General features: G+C 42.7%; 3 protein-coding genes across 3 annotated transcripts in view; all 3 read left to right on the forward strand.

Moving 5' to 3' along the window:
• LOC139450647 (lymphocyte antigen 75-like) overlaps positions 1 to 24,662 on the forward strand; it is a 111,176-nt gene that overhangs the window by 3,837 nt on the left and 82,677 nt on the right. The window contains exons 3-8 of the mRNA XM_071232442.1: positions 946 to 1,064; positions 3,549 to 3,703; positions 5,102 to 5,325; positions 18,111 to 18,190; positions 21,184 to 21,287; positions 24,065 to 24,200. Of these exons, the coding sequence (XP_071088543.1) occupies positions 946 to 1,064; positions 3,549 to 3,703; positions 5,102 to 5,325; positions 18,111 to 18,190; positions 21,184 to 21,287; positions 24,065 to 24,200 (818 nt within the window). The remainder of the gene's footprint in view (positions 1 to 945; positions 1,065 to 3,548; positions 3,704 to 5,101; positions 5,326 to 18,110; positions 18,191 to 21,183; positions 21,288 to 24,064; positions 24,201 to 24,662) is intronic.
• LOC139450194 (histone-lysine N-methyltransferase 2D-like) lies at positions 15,823 to 17,538 on the forward strand. Its single transcript, XM_071231871.1, has one exon. The coding sequence runs from the start codon at positions 15,823 to 15,825 to the stop codon at positions 17,536 to 17,538; it is 1,716 nt and encodes a 571-aa protein (XP_071087972.1).
• LOC139450195 (probable cyclin-dependent serine/threonine-protein kinase DDB_G0292550) lies at positions 19,055 to 20,283 on the forward strand. Its single transcript, XM_071231872.1, has 2 exons — positions 19,055 to 19,144; positions 19,177 to 20,283. Exons 1-2 carry the CDS (start codon positions 19,055 to 19,057, stop codon positions 20,281 to 20,283), a joined length of 1,197 nt encoding a protein of 398 aa, XP_071087973.1.

The following is a 24,662-nucleotide window of genomic DNA, read 5'->3' on the forward strand; positions in this document are numbered from 1 at the left end:
ATAAAGGTGAAAAACCCCAAACTACATCACCATCAAATTACATATTTTATTTTTTATTTTTAACCACCATCAAACGTGTGTATACTTTCTTTCTTTTTTAAGATCGGATGGTCAGGCTCGCTGACTTTGTTGATGCATGTCATTGTAACCCTATTGCGTGGATCGATGCTCATGATGTCAATCACTGGATTGTCTCGATTCGATTCGACTGGTCCAGGCTCGATTACAGACCACCTTCCTATAGCTGGAATATTGCTTAGTGCGGTGTTAAACAACAAACAAACAAAGTAACTGAATATGACGTCAAAGTGACGTAAACCCGCCTATAAGGCCACCAACAGATTCAGCCATGTAACACAACCCCTTTCTCATTAATTGATCAAATGTTACGGGAAATGCATGTCATTATATAATGAACAATGTTATCAATGCGATAAACCGATCTGATCAGCTTGGTGTCGCGATTCGATATATATGCAAATTAGATCACCTCACAGGAACTACTTTAAGCTGCATACATTGGCGCAATGTCTGCGTGGTCAATAACGGATTGTCTGATGTCCCCAGTAAGTTGAGACAGTGTCTTCTCCCAATGTGTGGGTATTTCTGAACACAAACATGGCTGTAAATCATTTGCTACTCTATGATCATTTGGGCAGTTCACTCGAACATTGTATTCATACGGGTTTTCTGAAGATACTTCACTGAGTAAAAATCTTAATCGTGGATTATTTTAAGAATTACAATAAGTGATAGAAAGGGCATTACCCTCGTGTCTTTCCGTTTCGTAAATTCTATATTAGGAATAACAAAATATAAAAGGCTCGCATGGTACAATATGTATTCCTAACATGTAATATTTACGTCACGGAAAGACACGAGGGTATTACTCTCTTTTCACATGTTACGAGCTCAAACTGTTTAACATGGTCCACTTGTTTGCAGATTTTCGTGAAATCCATGTTAGGGTCCGTAAACATCCAGTACTACACATCACTGACTTATAACGCGACCTCTAAAGCGTGGATCTGGGAAGACGGGACTCCGTATAATGCAACAGCAACGTGAGTGTGTTGTTCCTATGCGCACAGCATTTACTTGTTTCACCTCAAAATGCACAAATATTAAACATTTTGAACATTCGTACATTATAAATTTTCACAAGATAGTCGTATCATTGTAAAAAAACACCATCCTCGATTATCATATCATATCTCCAGTGGTCTAAGGGGCCGAGATTCTGTGTGCAGAGTTGCGTCCATAATATGTGCCAGGATCCGCTGATCCAGGGTTCGAATTCAAGATTCGGTCTGATTATGAACCTTTGTATGTCAACATCTTTAATCCTGTGCTGTTGGTTTCAGCTACCTGTGTCATAAAGTGTATCTAAATCCTTCTCACTCTTTACGGTTACCTTTGTTACAAGCGCATTTGGGGGCTCGGGTGGTCCAGTCGTCTATGGCGCCACAATTCGCTGTGCAAAGTAGCCTCCTTTTAAACTTATGCTCATGAGTGAGTGAGTGAGTGAGTGAGTGAGTTGGGTTTAACGCCGCTTTTAACAGTATTCCAGTTATATCACGGCGTGTCAGCTTAATGTGGGAGGAAAGCCCGAAAGCCCGAAAGCCCGAAAGCCCGAAGTGATGCAGATCCCACGAGCACGGGTATGATGCTGACAAACCTAGAAATATAATCGAGGCGAACCGGGATTCGTACCCGCAATCATAGGTTTCTGGCGTACCCAAGGGAAGCAACTCTGCACAGCGAATCGCGGCGCCTTAGAGGACTGGGCCACCCTTATGCTCATGATAATGTTTCTGCCCTAGCTGCGGTAAAGGTATCTCTGGGCTGCTCCCTGTAATTGAGTTTGATACTGACTTGTCCCTCAACAGAGCAACGCTCTGTCCCACTGGTTACAAAACAACTCCGCCGTCATATAGCGGCGTTACACAACCAACCAACCAACCAACAAAACAGCTTCGCCATAGCCCTGCTCGTGGATTTCACCAAGCCAAGCCAAACGTCTGCAATCAAAGTTAACTTTGTTATTTGCACTACTCCGGGCATCCCCCACACATCAAGCTGACGGTTACTTTTCATAAGACCCGTTAAGATCCGGGTTAGAATAGATCTTCAGCAACCCATGCTTGCCGTAAAAAGTGACTATGCTTGTCCCAAGAGTCGACTAACGACATCGGGTGGTCAGGCTTGCTGACTTGGTTGATGCATGTCATCGTATCCCAATTGCGTAGATCGATGCTCATGATGTCAACCATTGTTTTGTTTGGTCCAGACTCGATTATTTACAGACCGCCATCATATAGCTTGAGTATTGCTGAATGCGGCGTTAAACAACAAACACAAACTTTTCATTGCGGCATTTAACCGAACTCACTCACTCACTCACTCACTCACTCACTCACTAAATACACAACCTCGTCTTGATCACCACTCAAACCTCGTGTCAAGGATCATGATTCCCCTAGCTACATATAAGACACAGGAACTCGTTATTGGTCAGTAAATAAAAATCTATTCCCCCTAAATTTTTATTTACTGACCAATAACGAGTTCCTGTGATATAAGAAGATAATGAAATATTGTTACTTGACTGGTGTTCTTCTTCAATGTTGCTATATTGTTAGGGAGCCGGTTATAAACCAAGGTTCATAATCGCACCAAATCCGAGAGTTGAACCAATGTTCGGAGGACCCTGACACGGCTAAAGGACGCAACTCTGGACATCAAAGACTTCAAACTGGAGTAGCTCTATGGCAATATAACAAATGTGAACAAAATCTGTTTACTAATTTGAGTATGAAAAAAGCTTCAAAGTAGGCTCTCAGAAAAAGGGCGGTAGCGAGTTGTCATTTCAATAATTTGCTTTCTTTTTGTAAACTTATGAGTCACTTGCCTGTTTTTGTTGTAAATTTTCATTTTTTAATAATAAATGGCTATTTGTGATGCGCTATAGTCCAACCGTTGAGGCATGTTCAAAGCCTATCATCATTATCACCCTGGTCAGCTCCTTGAGTGCGGCATTAAGCAAGAAACAAACAAATAAACATTCTAAAGAAGATACCGTGTTATTTCCCACCGTCTTCGTATCGTCGTAGAGTATCTTCGCATTCGCAAATGAAAGTGAAAGTGCGAATATGCGAAATGGCACAAGTCAGCCACCACAATCACAAACATTTCGTATATAACGCTGCTATATATTTGTCATGTTAAGAGCAGGAACTTGAAATCCTACATATATAGTCTAGTGCACATGGTGAAAGGTATTGACATTTGTTAAGCAGCCTGATAATGCCAAATCAAGCTCGGATATAACTATCTGGATAAAGGGGTTTGCATAACCACAGTGCCATAATATAGGGTGGGCTGCACTAAAAAAAAAAAAAAAACTCGACTGCAAATAATTCGAGAAAGTTTGCGTTTGTTAACCAAACTAATAAGTTCTTATTTTTGTTGTAAATAAGGCACAACATATTTAGTTCTATGTTTATGTTATGTATTTACATGAAAGTTAAATTTCAACTTTGCTTCAGCCACTGGTTGAGTGGCCGGGATCCGACCCTCACACCCTCGTACATCCAGGGACACTACTTCTGCACTTACATGTACGGCTACGGGGCCTATCGTGGTCAGATGACTATAGCACCATGTACATCGTCAATAGCTACGATTTGCGAAAGATCAGCCGGTAAGAGGGTTATATTATTTGGAAATAATTTTGACTCATGTGCCATTTTTGCTGTGATGTTTTCTTTTTGGAAGAAATACAGTTTGTTACTCTCAACGGAGGAGCCAAATATGTGTTTGGGACGCACAACATCATATTTTGGGACACACGACATTTTTGGGGGGACACACAACATCTTATTTTCGGACACACAACCTCTTATTTTACAAAACACCTCTCATGTGGAGCAAACGATTTTGTTGCTGTGAAAAATTCGAAAACAAAATATTTCCCCCCGTGTATATCAAATAGTTTGTTTAACAGTGTGTAGTCCAGTGATTGACATCATCAGCATCGATCCATGCAATTGGGATATCATGACATGTATCAACCAGGTCGGCGAGTCTGACCGATTTTGTTAGTCGCCTCTTCGACAAGCATGGGTTGCTGAAGACCTATTCTAACCCGGATCTTAACGGGTCATCAAAAAGGCCCGTATTTCATTACCAAAACCCCACGAACGACACAGTTAGATAGAGATGAAGCGATTAAACTAGCTACATCACTTACATAGAGTAAAATGTCATACTGGGTCACGCATGTTAGACCCCCCTTTAAAAGTTGCTAATAAGACTTTTCCCTCACCTTTAAAGCCATCATGATCAAGCCTAAACTTGCAAGTGATAAACAGAACAAGCTTGTGGTCAATCGTATGAACAGGGAGCAGGCCTGTCTTCAACATATACTCCCCTACGTTGGATAGAGATATTGCTATCTTCCCATGATACACACAACTGATTCTCACAAGTCAAGTTTATATTTAAATAGAATGACATATCTGACTATCCCTATCAAAAGATAATGGTATAGTTCAAAGGGACAGATTGCGAAAGGCGAACAGCTTCTTTAGTTAAAAGTAAATTTAGACATGAGTTTGTTTGTTTGTTGTTTAACGCAGCACTCTGTAAATAATCTAGATTGACATCATAAGTATCGATCTACACAATTGGGATACGATTACATGCATCAACTAAGTCAGCGAGCCTGACCACCCGATCCCGACAAGCATAGTCGCCTTTTACGGCAAGCATGGTTTGCTGAAGACCAATTTTAACCCGGATCTTCACGGGTCGATAATTAATCCATGAATGGGATAAGAATTATCCGTTTCTGTCATATCTGTTCATGATGATGTTTGTTGATATATTGTTGCTGGAGAATCACTTATGTTTTTGATGTTAATGTTTGTTCAATCATTGCAACGTCTCTCCAATATAAGGAATGTCTGGCATTCCCCTCTTCCTCCCCCTTTCCCCTTTCCCCTTCCCACCGAGCCCCTTTTGATCCGCCTATGTTACTTCATAGAAAAGAAGATGACATGTTTATAATTAGCTAAACGTGCGCTGTATTGTGTTCTAGATACGTATGATCTCTGTAATGAAGCTGACGGCTGGAAGGATATTTATGGGAAATGTTACAAACTCTTCAACACTAAAAGCACCTGGCATGACGCTAGGACATCATGCCTACAAAATGGCGGGCTTTTACCATCGCCCAGGAGTCTGGTAGAAGTGATGCTGTTGGGAGATTTGATCGACTGTAGAACCATCGACAACAATGTCTGGACAGCATTTACTGATCAGGTGAGTGAGGCGCTATATGGCGGTGGAAATGACACATGCAAACATTTGCAGGAATCGGAAAGAGCAGTGGGTTCTTGTGAGCCGTAAGGAAACAGCGGTATAAACAAGACCCATTTGAACCCATCACGCCTCTCGTCTAATAAAATGTGAGTAAAATACACATCGTCACGTATTTTGCCACAAGTAATTGTACAGAGGTTACAGTACTCGAGAAATCTTTAGAATATGTTGATTCCGGAAGAAGAATCGACAGATTCGACTGGTTTCTCCGCATTTAGCGATGTTATTGTTGATACATAATTTCTCTAAGGTTTTCCATAATTGTAACCGATTTTAGTGTGGAGGCAACATCAAAAGTCCAAGACACTGGTTACGGGGTGAGAACGTTTTATTCCCGGTCAATTAAACACACCCTGAAACAATATATCATTCAATATATATAGCGTCATACAATATACCCGAGGCTTAAAAACAGTCCATTACACAAATTAGGTGAAACAAAAATGACAGATCGTATGACAATACAACAAGGGGAGATAACTCCTTGATTAACTCATATCTTCAAAATATCTTCAAATTAAATATGACACAGACGTCTTAAAGCAATACGCATATCAAATAGAATAAATGTGATACTCAGTATCACATAAACATACGAGATGCAAAATAGCATAATTCCTACCCGGTGTATGGCACTAGGGTGCACACGACGTTCACCAAGCTCCGCCAAGCCAGATATACCAAGCGTACCTAAAATCCGTGTAAACAATATGCAACATTATTTCTACAGTAACTACAAATCAACATAGCTATTATCATTACCAACACCTGGAACACATCAAAACAACTTAGGCTAAAATCACATTCGTACTTACATTCACATATACACTATTCTTCCTCTCATATATGAAATCAGTCAATCAATCAAACACTCAAACATGCAACAATTCACTCATAGGGAAAATATAATTACCTGAATGAATTATATGAGTTATTTGATAGTTTTTGTATTGATTCTATACTCTGAAATGCACTAGAACCTGACTGAAGTGTTATTTACATTTAGGTTAGACTTACCATTATTAGGGTTGAATTTACTTGTTTTATTTATATCCACACAATACAAATATAACATATAAAATGTACACACTCATAAACCAATGTAAGAGATTAAACTAACCTGTGAGGTATTTGCATTTGTTTATGACTCCATGGCATAACAATCCTGATGGTGCAAAGAGTGACTGTGAAGTGCAGCTTTGAATTAGGAAAGAGGGCAAGAGTTTGAATGATCCAATCGGTGTTCATGAAATCAGGCCACGTAATAATGTGGTAGCCCTACCTATCTACCCTTAATCATATTAGAATGAAACTAACTATAGAGCTAATAATAGACTCAACCTTCTGTGTCCTTATAATTATAGCCTGTATCAAAAATGACCAAACCTGTTGATAGAAAAAATACATTCATTAGTTAAAATCGGAAATAATACACCTGCAATTCATAATGCAATTGTCATTATACAAATATCAATGCAACACTTAAATGACTTAAAACTAATATTTACATAACTATATAATACAATAATATGTATCTGCCACACACTTCCCCCCCACAAGGAAATGTCGTCCTCGTCATTTTCCTTTACCGGTGATGAGATCCAAAATAGCATCTGATGCTCTGTGTTGTTGGCTGCCAAATACGCCCTCAGCTAAGAGTGAGCTGAGGTAGTTAGCTCGCACAAGCCAATCCGGTTGAGCCACTGCAGAGAAGGCAAACTCTCCTCCTGACATCCATCTAGGCTGTGTCCGAGCTCGGGTAGACCGCCGTGGTTGGGGAGTAGGAGTCTGCATCTGGGGTAGAGGTTCTTGATGTTCTTCTGTATCTACAGTAAGTATCAGATGGTCTGGTGACTGATTCTGGCCATGGGTGTCACGGCCGGCATCGTCAACATCTTCTGGAGATGGATTCCGTCCATGCGCTTCATGGTCAGCATCATCAATCTCTTCTGGAGATGTATTCCGTCCATGCGAGTCACGGTCAGCGTCATCAATCTCTTCTCCTTCTCTGACAGAATTATCGTCTCCCAAGTCTGGTGCCTGTTCTGTCTCATCTTCAGCTGGCCTGTCAGCTGCATCGTCAGCAGACACTGAAGTACGTGAAGGATATTCATAGATGACCGACTCATCTCCATTTTCATCCTCATCAGATGTAACAGGATCCGGTTCAAGTTTAGGTGAAGTTTTCCTCTGTTTCCTAGGCTTTGGAACTGGTGTAGGTTTTTCTGTGGCTGATTCTGGTTCAGGTGAAGTTATCCTAGGTTTTCTATGCTTTGGAACTGGTATTTCTTGAAGTGGAAGAGACCCAACTGGCAACAGGAGATTCCGATGTAGTGTCTTCTTCTTCCCCTCCCCATTCTCCTTACCAAGAACATACACTGGTATGGAAGGAGTAGATTGATCCAAAACGACATAGACATCTTCTTCCCATTTATCCGCCAGTTTGTGTCTCCCATCGAAAGCAACGATCTTCACCAGAACTCTGTCCCCAGGCTCTACTGTTGCAGCTCTGGCCCTATGATCATAATAGGTCTTCTGTTTAGACTGAGCCTTTCTTGCTGATGATGAAGCTACGTCGTAGGCGCGTTTTAGACGTTCCTTTAGAGATCTGGTATAATCCAACCTTGACCTAAATGTTCCAGGATCGATATCAAGTCCGAATGCGAGGTCAACTGGCAACCGAGGAGGTCTCCCAAACATCAAGAAGAATGGAGATAGTGATGTTGTCTCATGGCGGGTACAGTTGTAAGCATGGACTAATGGACCTACATGTGCCTTCCAATTCTTCTTGCTGTCTGGATCCAAAGTACCAAGCATGTTGCAAAGTGTGCGATTAAAACGTTCACACATTCCGTTGCCCATAGGATGGTAAGGGGTGGTACGTGACTTGTCGATTTTTAACATTTGGCATAACTCTGACATCAGCTTCCCAACAAAGTTGGCACCTTGGTCTGAATGAATCCTCCTTGGTAATCCGTAGTGTACAACAAAATTGTTGAAGAAAGCTTCAGCTGTGGTCTTTGCTGTCATATTCTTGGTTGGATATGCCTGAGCGTAGCGTGTGAAATGATCAGTGATTACCAGAACATGTTGTTGTCCACCTTTGGAAGGTTCCAAACTAAGATAATCCATACACACTAACTCTAGTGGCTGTGATGTCTGAATGTTTACTAGTGGAGCACGGCTTGTAGTAGCTGTCTTTCGTCGCAGACATCGTGCACACTTCTGCAAATGAAGTTCAACATCCTTGGTCATTCCTGGCCAGTAAAACCTATCCCGTAATAGGGAAATTGTTCTGTCTCTGCCAGGGTGGCCAATGTTGTCATGTAGACTATGCAGAGCTGCTTCACGACATCTAGATGGAAGAACCAGTTGCTCCTGCTCAGCCCCATCCACACTGATCACTCTGTATAGCACTCCTCTCTTCAGCCTGAAATGATTGAAACTCTTCAGTAATGCAATCATCTCCTTGTCGCCAATGAAGCGAGATCGATCTGGTCTAGTTCTGTTTGTGAGATGTTGAATGATTTCAACTAGGGCAGAGTCCTTGGCTTGATATTTCCTCCAGTCCCTTGCGTTCATATCGCATCTGTCCTCTGTCTCCTCTTCATCTCCAAGTATAGAAGCTGAGAGACACAAACTCTCCACTAAGTTGGCAGTATAAATGGCTCCACAAATGGCATTAACAGAGTCGGTAGGAATCTGTCCCATCTGATTTGATTCATTCCAACCGGGTAAACGAGACAGCGTGTCTGCATCAGTATTGGCTGAACCTGGTCTATACTTAATGCTGAAGTTGTAACTTGCAAGGGCTGCAAGCCATCGATGTCCTGTTGCATCTAGACGAGCAGTAGTCAGGACATAGGTGAGAGGATTGTTATCTGTCACTACTTCAAAGTGATGTCCGTACAGGTAGTCATGGAATTTCTCAGAGACTGACCATTTGAGACATAGAAACTCAAGTTTATGCTGAATAGTTTCTTTCAGAAGGAGTTAAACTCCGGCTTGCATACGCAATGACACGCAGATGGTCCTCTTGTCGTTGATATAAAACAGCGCCTAAACCCTGTGTGGAAGCATCAGTGTGCAATTCAAAAGGCTTTGAATAATCGGCATAACCAAGCACCGGTGGTGTAGTAAGCCTTGTCTTCAGGGTCTTAAAAGCATCCTCTTGGACAGGTCCCCAATTCCAATCAACGTTCTTAGTTTGTTGACGTGACTTCTTGGATCCAGTCTTGGGCATAAGCTCCGATAATGGCCTTGCAATTTTTGAGAAATCTTTGACAAACTTTCTGTAGTAGCCAGCGAATCCCAAGAAGCGTCGGACATCCTCTGGAGTTGTTGGTGTTGGCCAGTCTTTAATCTTTTCTACTTTCTCTGGGTCAGCCTCAATACCATCCTCAGAGACAATATATCCAACATATCGGACTTTGCGCTTAAAGAACTTGCACTTCTTAGGAGCAAGTTTAAGTCCACACTGCTCAAGTCTCCGGAAGACCAATTCCAACCGTTCTACATGTTCTTCATATGTCCTTGAGAATATGATGAGGTCGTCCAAGTAAATTAAACAGATCTTGAGATGTAGGCCTTCTAGACACTGTTCCATTAATCTTTGATATGTGGCTGGTGCATTGGACAATCCAAAGGGCATCCGGTTATATTCGAAAAATCCGAGTGGACCGACGGTAAATGCTGTCCTCTGTTTGTGTGCCTCCTCAAGTTCAACCTGATGATATCCACTTTTCATATCCAGCACAGAGAAGAATTTCATTCCACCCAAACAGTCTAACAGTTCTTCAATGCGCGGTAAAGCATAGGAATCCTTAATTGTCCGATTATTAAGCTGGCGAAAATCTATGCACATCCTCAGGCGGCCATCCTTCCTCCTTGCTAAAACAACATTAGATGCCCAAGGACTATGCGAAGGTCTGATAACTCCTGCTGATAGAAGTTCCTGTAGATGTGTTCTGACTTCCTCGTACATTGCTGGAGGGATGCGCCTATGTCTCTGCTTGAATGGAGTGGAATTCTCAAGATCTATTCGATGATGAACTAAGTCAGAGTGCCCAAGATCTTCATCATGCTTAGAGAAAATATCCTTAAACTTCATGATGACATCAAGTCCTTTCTGGAATTCATCAGATGTAAGTCCCTCTTTTTCTATCTCCACTTGGTCCATAAGTGTCGTAGAGTCTACTGGCAGACAAGTTGGTGGACCTTGAAGAGTGACTGGCTGTATCTCGCAAAGTAAAGACCTGGGTGGTACTACAACTGTCCTGGTGGTGATGTTGGAGACATGAACCTCTACAACATCTGAACTTGACCCATCATATGAAATGAGCGTAGGGGCTATGTCAACATCATCTGGAAGGTATGAGTGTTGAGTTGGCTGTAAAAGGGCACAGACGGGTGGTGACCTAAGTCCTCTTGTAATGTATCCTCTAATAATGACATTACTGTTCGCAGGAATCACCATGTTCCTTGTCTCTGCACTCTTAACCAGTCCCAACTTCCCATCATTCCGAGAAAGATCCTTGTCATGCAAGACAATGCTCCGATATGCTAAATACCATGGGGTATGTAAATCAGCTTTCTGTAAAAATTGGTGTCCATGCGACTTCTTACAGTCATCCAGTAAACATCTCAAAATGTTTGTTCCAAGTAAAGCTGGGACTCTAGCATTATATCTCGTGTCTGGTACAATCAGGAATAAACAGGGTATTTCCTCTGTTGTTGTAACTCCTCTACCTGCAGCTGTTACTCCAACTTCTATAAATCCCTTATATGGCAGAGACTCACCTCCGGCACACTCAATGTCTAAGACATCATCAAGTGGCTCTATTGGAATATGTTGCAAATGTTGGAGGTAGAATGATTCCGAGATGACAGAAACTGTGGCTCCAGTATCCAATAAGGCATGAACTGGTACACTGTCTATGGTAACTTCCACTTCATTGGCCATTCCTATCAATCCTCCAGGTACCCGCTTATCCTTAGGGCTCCTAAGTAAACCTATAGGTGGCCCTTCCCCATAGGCCTCGGCAAGTTTAAAGGGTGTCGTAGGTGATCTAGTCTTACTCGACATCCACGTGCGATATGGCCAAGATATCCACACCTGTAGCACCTAGGTGGACCTTGCACTTGTGTGTATCTGCTTGAATATGAACCAGGTTCATAAGTGACATCTCGTCTTGGCTGCTGCTGATCACCTTCAACCTGTGTAAAAGGTCCAAAAGCAGACCGAGGTGGAAAGTACCTGTCCTGTGGTGAAGAGCCATAACTTGGATGGGCATCTTTCCGCTGAGGCTTGGTAATGTTTCCTTGATGTCTGTCTGGCTGACCATGAAGTCTCTGAGGTATGGAAGGGTTGTTGTAAACTTGTTGGTTTACTTGTGCTTGAGCCTGACTCTGCTCCTTCAACTCGGATATCTCTTTCCGGATCTCCTCCATCATGACTTTGAGATCTGTGACTTCCTCCTTAGTTGCTGCAGCACCAGAAGCATTCGAAGTAGTAACCATCCTAGCTGTGGCTGACTGCTTCTTTGTTGGTATTCCAGACTTGTCCCTCTTTAGGTCAAACTCTATCTCTCTCAAACAAAGTCGTAGGTCATCGAAGTTGTTGATGGCATCAAACTTATGAGCAGCAACACCCTTCAGTCCAGACTTGAGTCCATCCCACATACGAGTCCTCAACATCTCATCCTGTTCTTCCTCTGGAATAGGGTGGTGCTCCGTTATCTGGTATAACATATTCTCCAGCCTACAACCCCATGTGGTGACATCTTCTTCCTCTCTTTGAACACAACTATAAAAGTCAGACATGAGAGTAGCTCTCCTCCGTAATGTCCCAAAGGCACTCTTCATCTTGGATAACAGGTTGTCCACTGTAGCATTCCTTCCAAGTTTCATAGCAATAAGAGCTGCTTCACCTTTTAAAGATTTCCTAATAGCCTGCAGAATGACATCATGGGAGTGGGTCTTAGACTGGAGTAGACAGTCAACTTCAAATCGCCATAAGTCATAAGGAGTATCCTTGTCTGCTTCTCCACTGAAGAAGGGTATCCTGGGAAAATAATGAAATGAAGCAGTGGGATTTTGTCCTTCCTTGACTGGTGCTGATGGAAGAGGTGGCTTGACATCTGGTCCAAGGATCAATCCTTCCTGTTTGGACGTGTCCTTGAGCCAAGTCTTGAAATCTTCAGTGTTGTCAATCTTTGGTGCCATTCCCATCTTCTCGAAGATGGTTAGCATGCTCTTAAGTTCCTCCTGATTGAGTTCCATGGTGCAGGTTTGTAGGCAAGGTTAATATAATAGTTGTAAGCAAATGCTAACGGAAAGCACACAATTATCCCAAAGTAACTCAGTTACCCAAAAACCAAAGCTTGAAATTGCAAGCAAAAGGATGCTATGAACTTGTTCATTCAAAGATGAACTGTATCCACAGGGATACGTACCCTTTGGTAATATGACAACACCCACATACAGGTTCGATGGTTTCAGATAAGGTTAGATAAGTGTATGGCTAACTACCAGTAAACACCTAAAACAACTAGTGGCACTATGGTAACAGCAAGACAGAAACTGAAAGAAAACAAGTAGTATTAATGTTGCCCAACGGAGTCACACCTGGAATGAAACAATTTAATAAATTCATCAGTGGCCATCCTTGATGCAGAAAGGAAGGAAGCAGACTGGAACCAGCGAAACCAAAACCCCAAAACTTGACTGTAGCAGACTAAGTAAACACCTAGCTCATTGGCAATAATCAACTGATGTATGTTATCTCGCCAAGACAAACAAAGTTAAACAGAACTAAATATCACAGCATCTACTAAACCAATGTTGAGCCTAAATGAATCACCAACCAATACACACAATCCAAAGCGGCAATATATGAATAGGGTTAGTATTGGTATACTAGTGCAAAGTCAAGTGCAGTGTTATAGGAGTGTTATTTGCTTATATAATATGGTTGCTATATAAATGTTTACTAAAAATAGTTTACAATGGTTTAATGTTTATTTATTTGCAATATTTGATATATATATCTATATATGTTGTTGTTTTTAATATTATTATTTTAAGTAGGCAAGGTATAAGGTGTAAAGAAGAATCAAATTAAATCACTTACTCACTATCAACCACACAAAGAAATAATCTAACTATGATGGATGTAAATGACCTATGTCTAAATTAAACACATGATGTCAAGTAAACAACTAAATAACAGAAATAATTACATCTTTATTGCTTGGCTTGGGTAGGTAGTAAGAAATAAACTTAAGTCCAAAATCTATTCTAATATGGTGAAAGCTATCTAATATCTAATAACTAAGTGTTGGTACCAACATAAGCATAACATATTAAGCCGGCAATGCACAATTTACAATACAAACAAAAGCTACAGCAATGAATTATCTAAACAAAGGTATACCCAGGGTACGAAAGCATAATGGGAGAGTTACATAGCTAGCATGTCCTTCATGGGAGTCATATAAACTGTCTCTTGAATGTCAACAACACAATTCACATGCACCAATCACATGGTGTCAAGAATATTCCTCACAGTACCGATTATATCTGTGGATGAACAATCGACTGGAATCAATACTGGCTGTACTGGCTGTTTCTATGGAATGCTGGTCCTCACTGGGGGCTCCATTTTGTAACCGATTTTAGTGTGGAGGCAACATCAAAAGTCCAAGACACTGGTTACGGGGTGAGAACGTTTTATTCCCGGTCAATTAAACACACCCTGAAACAATATATCATTCAATATATATAGCGTCATACAATATACCCGAGGCTTAAAAACAGTCCATTACACAAATTAGGTGAAACAAAAATGACAGATCGTATGACAATACAACAAGGGGAGATAACTCCTTGATTAACTCATATCTTCAAAATATCTTCAAATTAAATATGACACAGACGTCTTAAAGCAATACGCATATCAAATAGAATAAATGTGATACTCAGTATCACATAAACATACGAGATGCAAAATAGCATAATTCCTACCCGGTGTATGGCACTAGGGTGCACACGACGTTCACCAAGCTCCGCCAAGCCAGATATACCAAGCGTACCTAAAATCCGTGTAAACAATATGCAACATTATTTCTACAGTAACTACAAATCAACATAGCTATTATCATTACCAACACCTGGAACACATCAAAACAACTTAGGCTAAAATCACATTCGTACTTACATTCACATATACACTATTCTTCCTCTCATATATGAAATCAGTCAATCAATCAAACACTCAAACATGCAACAATTCACTCATAGGGAAAATATAATTACCTGAATGAATTATATGAGTTATTTGATAGTTTTTGTATTGATTCTATACTCTGAAATGCACTAGAACCTGACTGAAGTGTTATTTACATTTAGGTTAGACTTACCATTATTAGGGTTGAATTTACTTGTTTTATTTATATCCACACAATACAAATATAACATATAAAATGTACACACTCATAAACCAATGTAAGAGATTAAACTAACCTGTGAGGTATTTGCATTTGTTTATGACTCCATGGCATAACAATCCTGATGGTGCAAAGAGTGACTGTGAAGTGCAGCTTTGAATTAGGAAAGAGGGCAAGAGTTTGAATGATCCAATCGGTGTTCATGAAATCAGGCCACGTAATAATGTGGTAGCCCTACCTATCTACCCTTAATCATATTAGAATGAAACTAACTATAGAGCTAATAATAGACTCAACCTTCTGTGTCCTTATAATTATAGCCTGTATCAAAAATGACCAAACCTGTTGATAGAAAAAATACATTCATTAGTTAAAATCGGAAATAATACACCTGCAATTCATAATGCAATTGTCATTATACAAATATCAATGCAACACTTAAATGACTTAAAACTAATATTTACATAACTATATAATACAATAATATGTATCTGCCACATAATGACAGATATTTGTGCCATTTTTACTTGTTAAATTACACTTTCAGAATGGCCAGTGAATTTCTGGCACAGATTCAACTGCATCAACTATGGGGAGCCATCATTATTATGATTTATGATCCCAGTTCCCCCCAAATTTAAACCTGACACATCAGTAATTGTTATTGTCAATAAAAACAATAATTCAAGTTCCTGCATTATAGGAAGCAATTTCTGTTATCCATGCAATGACATGCTTCACTTTTGTTTTCAGTACAAAGTTTTAGAAAGTCCTACTTCCCTCCTCATTACTGAGAAAAATGTGCTCTGAAACATTCACTTTTTTTATACAGCTTTACACTTCACACATTTCATTCCATCTGATTTAACATTGCAATATATTCATAATTGTCATTGTAATTTCACAAAATCACAGCTTTGTGAGTTCCAGTTCCTCTGCCTTAACCATGGGAATCCAGTTCCCCTCTCATGTTCGCTAGAGTCCAGTTCCTATGCCTCAGGTGCTCGGGTCCAGGCCTCTACCACGGCCACTAGAGTCCAGTCCCCTCCCACAGCCACTAGAGTCCAGTCCCCTGTCACATCCACTAGCGTCCAGTTCCCTTCAACAGCCACTAGAGTCCAGTCCCCTGTCACAGCCACTAGAGTCCAGTTCGCTTCAACAGCCACTAGAGTCCAGTCCCCTGTCACAGCCACTAGAGTCCAGTCCCCTGTCACATCCACTAGTGTCCACTCCCCTGTCACAGCCACTAGAGTCCAGTCCCCTGTCACATCCGCTAGAGTCCAGTCCCCTCCCACAAATACTAGAGTCCAGTCCCCTCCCACAGCCACTAGAGTCCAGGCCCCTGTCACATCCACTAGTGTCCAGTCCCCTGTCACAGCCATTAGCGTCCAGTCCCCTGTCACATCCGCTGGCGTCCAGTCCCCTGTCACAGCCACTAGCGTCCAGTCCCCTGTCACATCCGCTAGCGTCCAGTCCCCTGTCACATCCACTAGCGTCCAGTCCCCTGTCACATGCGCTAGCGTCCAGTCCCCTGTCACATCCACTAGAGTCCAGTCCCCTCCCACAGCCACTAGCGTCCAGTCCCCTGTCACATCCACTAGCGTCCAGTCCCCTGTCACATCCGCTAGCGTCCAGTCCCCTGTCACATCCACTAGTGTCCAGTCCCCTGTCACAGCCACTAGAGTCCAGTCCCCTGTCACATCCACTAGTGTCCACTCCCCTGTCACAGCCACTAGAGTCCAGTCCCCTGTCACATCCGCTAGCGTCCAGTCCCCTGTCACATCCACTAGCGTCCAGTCCCCTGTCACATGCGCTAGCGTCCAGTCCCCTGTCACATCCACTAGAGTCCAGTCCCCTCCCACAGCCACTAGCGTCCAGTCCCCTGTCACATCCACTAGCGTCCAGTCCCCTGTCACATCCGCTAGCGTCCAGTCCCCTGTCACATCCACTAGTGTCCAGTCCCCTGTCACAGCCACTAGAGTCCAGTCCCCTGTCACATCCACTAGTGTCCACTCCCCTGTCACAGCCACTAGAGTCCAGTCCCCTGTCACATCCGCTAGAGTCCAGTCCCCTCCCACAGCCACTAGAGTCCAGTCCCCTCCCACAGCCACTAGAGTCCAGGCCCCTGTCACATCCACTAGTGTCCAGTCCCCTGTCACAGCCACTAGCGTCCAGTCCCCTGTCACATCCGCTGGCGTCCAGTCCCCTGTCACAGCCACTACCGTCCAGTCCCCTGTCACATCCGCTAGCGTCCAGTCCCCTGTCACATCCACTAGTGTCCAGTCCCCTGTCACATCCACTAGAGTCCAGTCCCCTCCCACAGCCACTAGCGTCCAGTCCCCTGTCACATCCACTAGCGTCCAGTCCCATGTCACATCCGCTAGCGTCCAGTCCCCTGTCACATCCACTAGTGTCCAGTCCCCTGTCACATCCACTAGCGTCCAGTCCCCTGTCACATCTGCTAGAGTCCAGTCCCCTGCCTCAGACACTAGCGTCCAGTCCCCTGCCACAGCCACTAGAGTCCAGTCCCCTGTCACATCCGCTAGCGTCCAGTCCCCTGTCACATCCACTAGTGTCCAGTCCCCTGTCACATCCACTAGCGTCCAGTCCCCTGTCACATCTGCTAGAGTCCAGTCCCCTGCCTCAGACACTAGCGTCCAGTCCCCTGTCACAGCCACTGAGTCCAGTCCCCTGCCTCAGACACTAGCGTCCAGTCCCCTGCCACAGCCACTAGAGTCCAGTCCAGGTGGTGATTGCACCACCAACTCATTGTTAACAGATAATTTCCAAGTCTTTTCATGTTTTTAGTCAAGGTGCTCACGTGACTGGATGCACTTCGAGATGTAAGACCCATTTTATCACAATATAGATCTTTATTATCGATCAGATCGTCTTGACTGGGCTTGAATCTGATTGGTCCATAGGAGAGGCTTAGAAGGGACATAACTTGTAATAGCCACTGGTGGCGCTACGATCGGGCCCATGAATTCCAGCCTAGTTCGGCAAGGGTGGAAACTGGACTTTTGAGGTCAGTTAACTCCTTGCCTCGGGAAAATGACAGACATTAGAGTCCAGTCCCCTGCTCCATCTACTGGAGTCTAGTTCCCTCCTTCAGCCTCCCCTGCCCCTGCAAGAGTCAAATTCTCTGCCTCAGCAGCTATATGATGTTCAGCCTCAGCAGATGAAGAACACCTGTAGAGTTTTCACTCTTAGATACAAACAAGAATAATTAATATGCTTGGCTGCGGTTACTTCAACTGAGTGATTATTGTTGTCCAGTTCACTCCCGGCACCATCAGATCGGCGGACACCAACAACACAATGACCTACCAACCCTGGGCTTCCCAGGGGAATATAGTGTAAGTCAAGTTATATTGTGTTTCCAAGGCATAGCCAGACTTCGAATACAAATACAATAACACAGTTGTAAGTTTTCAATCCAGCAGCATTTTAGACATTTTTTTTTTCACTGTACTTTCATGGTCTGACTTAAAGGAGTATATGAGCCAGGTAGAACAAGAGACAACTATTACAATATACACGGATTCATTTACATGATCATCACATATAAGTAGCTATCAGGTGAATATACACAGACTTGTTTCTAGCCTTCCTAGGAACATGCTTGGTCGCTTGTAAGTCTATGTGTGCTGATCATTGCTGTTTGTGTTTGTTAACTACTTATATATGTGATGTTCAAGTAAATAACTATGACCTACTCAGCTCTTGCTCTACCTGGCTAAGCTACCCCCTCAAGTCAGACCATGATAGTACCAAATGTTAGAAGCTGGCTCATAAATTAATTGCCACCTTGAACCCTGACCATGACAGCTTCAAGACTCACCATGACACCTTCAACACTCACCATGACACCTTCAACACTCAACATGACAGCTTCAACACTCACCATGACACCTTCAACACCCACTATGACACCTTCTACACTCAACATGACCCCTTCAACACTCACCATGACACCTTCAACATTCACCATGACACCTTCAACACTCACCATGACACCTTCAACACTCACCATGACAGCTTCAACACTCAACATGACACCTTCAACACTCACCATGACAGCTTCAACACTAACCATGACAGCTTCAACACTCACCATGACACCTTCAACACCCACTATGACACCTTCAACACTCACCATGACACCTTCAACACTCACCATGACACCTTCAACACTCACCATGACAGCTTCAACACTCAACATGACACCTTCAACACTCACCATGACAGCTTCAACACTCAACATGACACCTTCAACACTCAACATGACAGCTTCAACACTAACCATGACAGCTTCAACACTCACCATGACACCTTCAACACCCACTATGACACCTTCAACACTCACCATGACCCCTTCAACACTCACCATTACACCTTCAACACTCAACATGACCCCTTCAACACTCACCATGACACCTTCAACACTCACCATGACCCCTTCAACACTCACCATGACCCCTTCAACACCCACTATGACACCTTCAACACTCACCATGACACCTTCAACACTAACCATGACACCTTCAACACTCACCATGACACCTTCAACACTCAACATGACCCCTTCAACACTCAACATGACACCTTCAACACCCACTATGACCCCTTCAACACTCACCATGACCCCTTCAACACCCACTATGACACCTTCAACACCCACTATGACACCTTCAACACTAACCATGACAGCTTCAACACTCACCATGACACCTTCAACACTCACCATGACACCTTCAACACCCACTATGACACCTTCAACACTCAACATGACAGCTTCAACACTCACCATGACACCTTCAACACTCACCATGACAGCTTCAACACTCACCATGACACCTTCAACACTCAACATGACAGCTTCAACACTCAACATGACACCTTCAACACCCACTATGACACCATCAACACTCAACATGACAGCTTCAACACTCAACATGACACCTTCAACACTCAACATGACAGCTTCAACACTCAACATGACACCTTCAACACTCACCATGACCCCTTCAACACTCACCATGACACCTTCAACACTCAACATGACAGCTTCAACACTCAACATGACACCTTCAACACCCACTATGACACCTTCAACACTCACCATGACAGCTTCAACACTCACATGACACCTTCAACACTCACCATGACCCCTTCAACACTCAACATGACACCTTCAACACTCACTATGACACCTTCAACACCCACTATGACACCTTCAACACTCACCATGACACCTTCAACACTCAACATGACCCCTTCAACACTCACCGTGACACTTTCAACACCCACTATGACACCTTCAACACTCACCATGACACCTTCAACACCCACTATGACACCTTCAACACTCACAATGACACCTTCAACACTCACCATGACAGCTTCAACACTCAACATGACACCTTCAACACTCACCATGACAGCTTGAACACTCACCATGACACCTTCAACACCCACTATGACACCTTCAACACTCAACATGACCCCTTCAACACTCACCACTACACCTTCAACATTCAACATGACACCTTCGACACTCACCATGACACCTTCAACACTCACCATGACACCTTTAACACTCAACATGACACCTTCAACACTCACCATGACACCTTCAACACTAACCATGACACCTTCAACACTCACCGTGACAGCTTCAACACTCAACATGACACCTTCAACACTCAACATGACAGCTTCAACACTAACCATGACACCTTCAACACTCACCATGACACCTTTAACCTTCACCATGACACCTTCAACACTCACCATGACACCTTCAACACCCACTATGACACCTTCAACACTCAACATGACCCCTTCAACACTCACCATTACACCTTCAACATTCACCATGACACCTTCAACACTCACCATGACAGCTTCAACACTCAACATGACACCTTCAACACTCAACATGACACCTTCAACACTCAACATGACAGTTTCAACACTCACCATGACACCTTCAACACTCAACATGACAGTTTCAACACTCACCATGACACCTTCAACATTCACCATGACACCTTCAACACTCACCATGACACCTTCAACACTCCACATGGCACCTTTAACACTCACCATGACAGCTTCAACACTCACATGACACCTTCAACACTCAACATGACACCTTCAGCACTCACCATGACACCTTCAACATTCATCATGACACTTTCAACACTCACCATGACAGCTAGGCGAAGTGGTGGGGCATGTTTTACATCTTGGGTTGTCATGAGGGATGTTACGACATGTTTTGTTGATTGTTGCATGTCGTCCTGTTAATATTTGGTTTCAATTTAATTTTTTTTCTCTATTTCAGACAGATTGGACATGAGTGTATAGAGTCTGTGGCCCTAAACAACTTCTACTTCAACAGGCGGAGCTGCATCAGTGAGAACAAATATATCTGCATCAAGCCATATGGTATGTTTACTGACATCTGCATCAAGCTACATGGTATGTTTACTGACCGTCTACATCAAGCTACATGGTATGTTTACTGACCGTCTACATCAAGCTCTATGGTATGTTTACTGACCGTCTACATCAAGCTGTATGGTATGTTTACTGACATCTGCATCAAGCTGTATGGTATGTTTACTGACATCTGCATCAAGCTACATGGTAAGTTTACTGACATCTGCATCAAGCTATATGGTATGTTTACTGACATCTGCATCAATCCATATGGTATGTTTACTGACATCTGCATCAAGCTATATGGTATGTTTACTGACATCTGCATCAAGCCCTATGATATGTTTACTGACATCTGCATCAAGTTATATGGTATGTTTACTGACATCTGCATCAAGCCATATGGTATGTTTACTGACATCTGCATCAAACTATATGGTATGTTTACTGACATCTGCATCAAGCTATATGGTATGTTTACTGACATCTGCATCAAGCCCTATGATATGTTTACTGACATCTGCATCAAGTTATATGGTATGTTTACTGACATCTGCATCAAGCCATATGGTATGTTTACTGACATCTGCATCAAGCCATATGGTATGTTTACTGACATCTGCATCAAGCCATATGGTATGTTTACTGACATGGTTACAACAAGTACCATCTTTTAACATCTTTTGGTCTGATGCAGCCAGGGATCAAACCCTGAACTTCAGTTCTCCGGGCAGATACTCTATCGACTAGGCCACAGAGGCAGTCTGTGTAGATGAAACATACAACTCTAAATACAAAAAATCGCATCTGAAAACATCTTCCAAAGGAGTCAAATATATTTGTTGTCCCAATTATGATTTTTTGGATGACACATATTCTTTCTTTCACTATTAGGGGCGGTCGGGTAGCCTAGTGGTTAAAGCGTTCGCTCGTCACGCCGAAGACCCGGGTTCGATTCCCGACATGGGTACAATGTGTGAAGCCCATTTCTGGTATCCCCCGCCGTGATATTGCTGGAATATTGCTAAAAGCGGCGTAAAACCAAACTCACTCTTTCACTATTCAACCTAATTTGATATTTGTCCTGATTAGGGACTAGCCATTTTATTTAACGCTGGAGCCTTGGATTTTCTACAGAGACATAATAGTTTGGGGGATCACTGTTTCAAAATTTACACTTGTTCTCTCTGAAACCAGGAGCCAAACAGCCAAACATTGCCCACATTACCTCATGGGGAATAGGTCACTAGAATCTTATGCTGGTCCACCCCGTGGGGATTCCAGGATTAAATAGATCCCCAGCAACCTATGTTAGTCCACCCCATGGGGATTCCATGATTGAATAGGTCACTAGAATCCTATGCTGGTCCACCCTGAGGGGATTCCGTGTTGGATAGGTCCCCAGCAACCTATGCAGGTCAACCTTGTTTGGAATCTGTGATTGAATAGGTCATTAGAATCCTATGCTGGTCCACCCTGAGGGGATTCCGGGATTGAATAGGTCACTAGAAACCTATGCTGGTCCATCCTGTGGGGATTCCGGGATTGAATAGGTCACTAGAAACCTATTGCTTGTCTCCGCTGTGGGGATTCCGGGATTGAATAGGTCACTAGAAACCTATGCTGGTCCACACTGAGGGGATTCCGTGATTGAATAGGTCACTAGAATCCTATGCTGGTCCACCCTGTGGGGATTCAAGGATTCAATAGGTCACTAGAAACCTAAGCTGGCCCACCCCATGGGGAATCCGTGATTGAATAGGTCACTAGAAACCTATGCTGGTCCACCCTGTGGGGATTCCGGGATTGAATAGGTCACTAGAATCCTAAACTGGTTCACCCTGTGGGGATTCCGGGATTGAATAGGTCACTGAAAACCTAAGCTGGTCCTCTCCATGGGGATTCCAGGATTGAATAGGTCACTAGAAACCTAAGCTGGCCCACCCCATGGGGATTCCGGGATTGAATAGGTCACTAGAAACCTATGCTGGTCCATCCTGTGGTGATTCCAGGATTAAATAGGTCCTCAGAAACCTATTGTTTGTCTCCCCCGTGGGGGTTCCGGGATTGAAAACGTCCTCAGAAAACCTATGCTGGTCCACCCGGTAGGGTTTCTTGGTTACCAATATTGAGGATGATGCCGTCTTATGTATGAACAGTCTTGTAATTGAGGATGATGCCGTCTTATGTATGAACAGTCTTGTAATTGAGGATGAAAGTGATGTTATACAGTTGTCCTCTTTATGCAAGTCGGCAGGAAAAGTTTATCCCAAAGACGGTTAATCATCATTTCTGATGTTTGTGTTCTTAACAAAAAAAAGTAACAACTAGGTAACTCTTAGATTAAAATATATGTGTTTTGTACAATGGGTCAATTGGCCTTTATACAAATAAATCTCTCCGTCTGTCTAAATTGAACACAGGCTTAAGCTTGTGAAGGTGATCATTGTAAACACCACAACATCTTAACCTTGTTCTGATCCAAGTCTTCACTCGTGGGGATTCTTGATAGGAACAGAGGTCCTTTAGCAACCTATACTTGTCATAAGAGGCGACTACATGGATTGGGTGGTCAGTTTGTTAGTTGGTTGATTTTATTTTATTACGTCTGAATTGTGTGGGTCAATGTTTATGATGTGAATAACAGGATTGTTTGGTACAAGACTCTTGTTTACAGAACAGGCATAAAGCTGGAATGTTGCTGATTGTGGTGTTAAACAACAATCAGTCAGTCAACTCTGTTAGTATTTGACATGAACATATCAGTGTTTGCTGTGCTTCAGGGACATGTCCGACGGGTTGGGTGACGTACGGGGGCAAGTGTTACCAGGTGCACAACACCAGACAGAGCTCGACCACCTGGTACATGGCCAATGACAACTGCAAGAAGCAGGGAGTCCAGCTGCTCACCATCAAGGAGTAAGTGCGCAACAGTTTTGTGGCTCTTCGGTCTAGTTATAAACTCCACTGACGTCATCCTATTGTTCTCCAGGCAGGTTAAACCTTATAAACAGGGACGTTTTAATATGCCCCGGATTTAATTTATATAACTTCTGATTAGATTGTAACATATGAATGTTTCTCGCTTAAAATTTATTTTGCATTTGAACACAATGTCATGAAATGTAAAATCAAATGACGAATGTTTTCTTGATATTCTTGAGGATCGATCACACAACCTTCATGTAGTGAGTACCTCTAGGCTACAGAAGCACTGATAAATCACAATGCTTTTAACAATGTGTTTTTTAAGTACCTTAGGCCAGCAACAAATATTTTACACCTGTTTCCTATGGTTCATGGAAAGTATATTGAAACAAAAATGCTGATGTGTTGTTTTAAGTTTCTTTTTTCAGGAATAAGTTACATAAAACACTTCCC

This window comes from Haliotis cracherodii, unplaced genomic scaffold (genome assembly GCF_022045235.1).
Source record: "Haliotis cracherodii isolate W230 unplaced genomic scaffold, xgHalCrac1.p SCAF_8, whole genome shotgun sequence".
Classification (NCBI taxonomy): domain Eukaryota; kingdom Metazoa; phylum Mollusca; class Gastropoda; order Lepetellida; family Haliotidae; genus Haliotis; species Haliotis cracherodii.

What these genes read in the sequence shown, in the direction of transcription:
- LOC139450194 (XM_071231871.1), top strand. Translation starts at nt 15,823, where the DNA reads ATGCCTCAGGTGCTCGGGTCCAGGCCTCTACCACGGCCACTAGAGTCC.
- LOC139450195 (XM_071231872.1), top strand. Translation starts at nt 19,055, where the DNA reads ATGACACCTTCAACACTCACCATGACAGCTTCAACACTCAACATGACA. An exon ending in CTTCAACACTAACCATGACA is followed by an intron (nt 19,145 to 19,176) that starts GCTTCAACACTC and finishes ACCTTCAACACC; the next exon opens with CACTATGACACCTTCAACAC.